The sequence below is a fragment of the Pteropus vampyrus genome, unplaced genomic scaffold (genome assembly GCF_000151845.1).
Source record: "Pteropus vampyrus isolate Shadow unplaced genomic scaffold, Pvam_2.0 Scaffold190, whole genome shotgun sequence".
Classification (NCBI taxonomy): Eukaryota; Metazoa; Chordata; class Mammalia; order Chiroptera; family Pteropodidae; genus Pteropus; species Pteropus vampyrus.
This window is the reverse complement of record NW_011888971.1, coordinates 3,495-5,598: the sequence shown is the minus strand read 5'-3', so window position 1 is coordinate 5,598 and position 2,104 is coordinate 3,495. Positions and strand designations below refer to the sequence as shown.

General features: G+C 46.0%; 1 protein-coding gene across 1 annotated transcript in view; it reads right to left on the bottom strand.

Annotated features, from left to right (window-relative positions):
* The window catches only part of ADCY2 (adenylate cyclase 2), a 182,743-nt gene extending 180,803 nt beyond the window's left edge, over positions 1 to 1,940 (bottom strand). Inside the window, exon 1 of the mRNA XM_011371402.2 lies at positions 1,935 to 1,940. Within this exon, the coding sequence (XP_011369704.1) occupies positions 1,935 to 1,938 (4 nt within the window). The 5' untranslated portion in view covers positions 1,939 to 1,940. The remainder of the gene's footprint in view (positions 1 to 1,934) is intronic.
* Between the last annotated feature and the right edge of the window lie 164 nt (positions 1,941 to 2,104).

Sequence of the window (2,104 nt, the reverse complement as noted above, 5' to 3'; positions counted from 1 at the left end):
AGTCACGGACTCCACACACGGGAGAATGACGAGTGCCGCGCGTCACAAGATCTGCTTCAAATGACAACGCCCCTTCCGTCAGAACGAAAGTGCTCCAGACGTCGCGAGTCGTTAAGAATGACAAATAACCTCTCGGAGGCATAGCTGAAACCTTCTGTGAAAAGGAAAACAAAACAAAGCAAAGTATCTACTATAAACGAAACCTTAGATCTTTCGTTAATGATACTAATTACAGGACGGGATGCCTGACAGCGGCTCCCCTTTTCGTAGAATCAAAGGCCAAAATGTCCTTGAACATATCTCCCCGGGGCGTTCGCTTGGGTCACCTCCTCCTCTTTCCTCCCTGTCCTACTGATCGGAAGTGATTTCATCAATGTCTCATCAGTTCATGTTTAAACCATCTTTAGCAGTGCACGTCAGGCATTTCCGCAAAAGAACGATTGCCCCCAAATTTCTAAGAAATGCACGTTTTAAACTTTATGTGAAATAATCTGTCTTTAAAACTCAATATCATATTGTCATGAACCAAAGTATGGCTCCCAAATTTTCATTCCAACTTGTAGACTGTGTTCTGTAAGAATTCAAAGGCAAGTTCTTAGACCCATTGACACCAGACTCTGACTTCCGGTCACTTTGGACCCGAGACGCTACATTAGCTTGGCCCACTTCACCAAGAGGCATCGAGCAGGACGGCAGTAGCTTTTCCCAGTCGGCAGCATTCAATGACCATAATCGAAAGGGACGGGCTTTTGCTAAACACGTGTATTAATCAGCTCATGCCGGGCGGCTAGAAGAACAGACATTCATTTCTCTCAGTTCTGGAGTCTAAAAGTCCAAGATCGAGGTGATGGCAGAGCAGGTTTCTCCGAGGCCTGTCTCCTTGGCTCGCAGATGGACATCTTCTCACTGTCCTCACGTGTGAGCTCGTGTGCCCCTGGTGTCTCTGAGTGTTCTCATCTCTTGTGTTTATAGGGACACCAGGCAGCTTGCATCACAGCCCGCCCTAATGGCCTCATTTTGACTTGATCGCTTCTTTAAATGCCCTGTCTCCAAATATAGTCCGCATTCTGAGGTCCTGGAGGTTGGGGCTTCAGCATGTAAATGTCTTCTTTTTCTTAGGAGGGTGGTGGATTGGCACAATTCAGTTGGTAACAACATGATATTGAGTTTTAAAGATAGATTATTTATAAATTACCAGAGAATCCACTCAGAGGTTAAAACCCGCATTCCTTAGAAATTTGGGGCTGGTAGTTCTTTTGCAGAAATGCTACATACCACTGATGATGGTTTAATATGAAGTGAGATGAGATAGCCATTAAATTATTTCACTTAACACACCTTTATTAAGCATTCATTTATGACCAACTAAATTTTGCACTCCCCCCGCCATCCCCACCAAGAAATCAGCTTCACTGGAATGAATGCAATGAAACGAGCCAACGAAGCAAGGGGACAAATGTGGGTGACGCAAAGCAGGTTTTGCAGAAGCCGGAGAGGTGAGATGTGGATTGTAGTTGCTTGGCTCTCAGACCGTCACCAAGAACCTCCTGCCACTCAGCATCCTCATTAGTGAGCAGCCTTTAGGAGACACGGGATGCTCGTGGTTGAAGGATGACAGCTGATAAACTGAGCGCGCTTCTCCCAACATCACTGTAAAATTCACTTGCAAAAAGCGAATCCGCCGCTGTAGAGGTTCCCAAATTTTCCTGGTTTCATAGCCCGTGGCGTCTTCTTCATTTTTCACAGCAGTTCCAGGCCAAAGGGATTATCTAAGAGTCTGGTTTATCAAAGAGTAAGGCCCAAACAACGTAAGTATTCCGCTCGACGAACTTCGTGGCTGTTGGGAGAAGAAAGCCAACCCCAACGCGGAAATAAAGTATAACATTTCCGATTCACTCTTTCACAGACAGCGACTCACGATGGGCCCTCAGTAGCCATGTGCTCCTCGAGCTTGGCATCACATCACAAACCTGGATTTCACATCATCACTCACAGTTTCTGTTCTGTCTCGATTTTTGCACGGAACTGGCTTTTTGTGACAACAACTGCCCCAAACCCAGATTTACAGCAAAAGCAACGGGGCGTCATCTAATGCCGAAGCCTT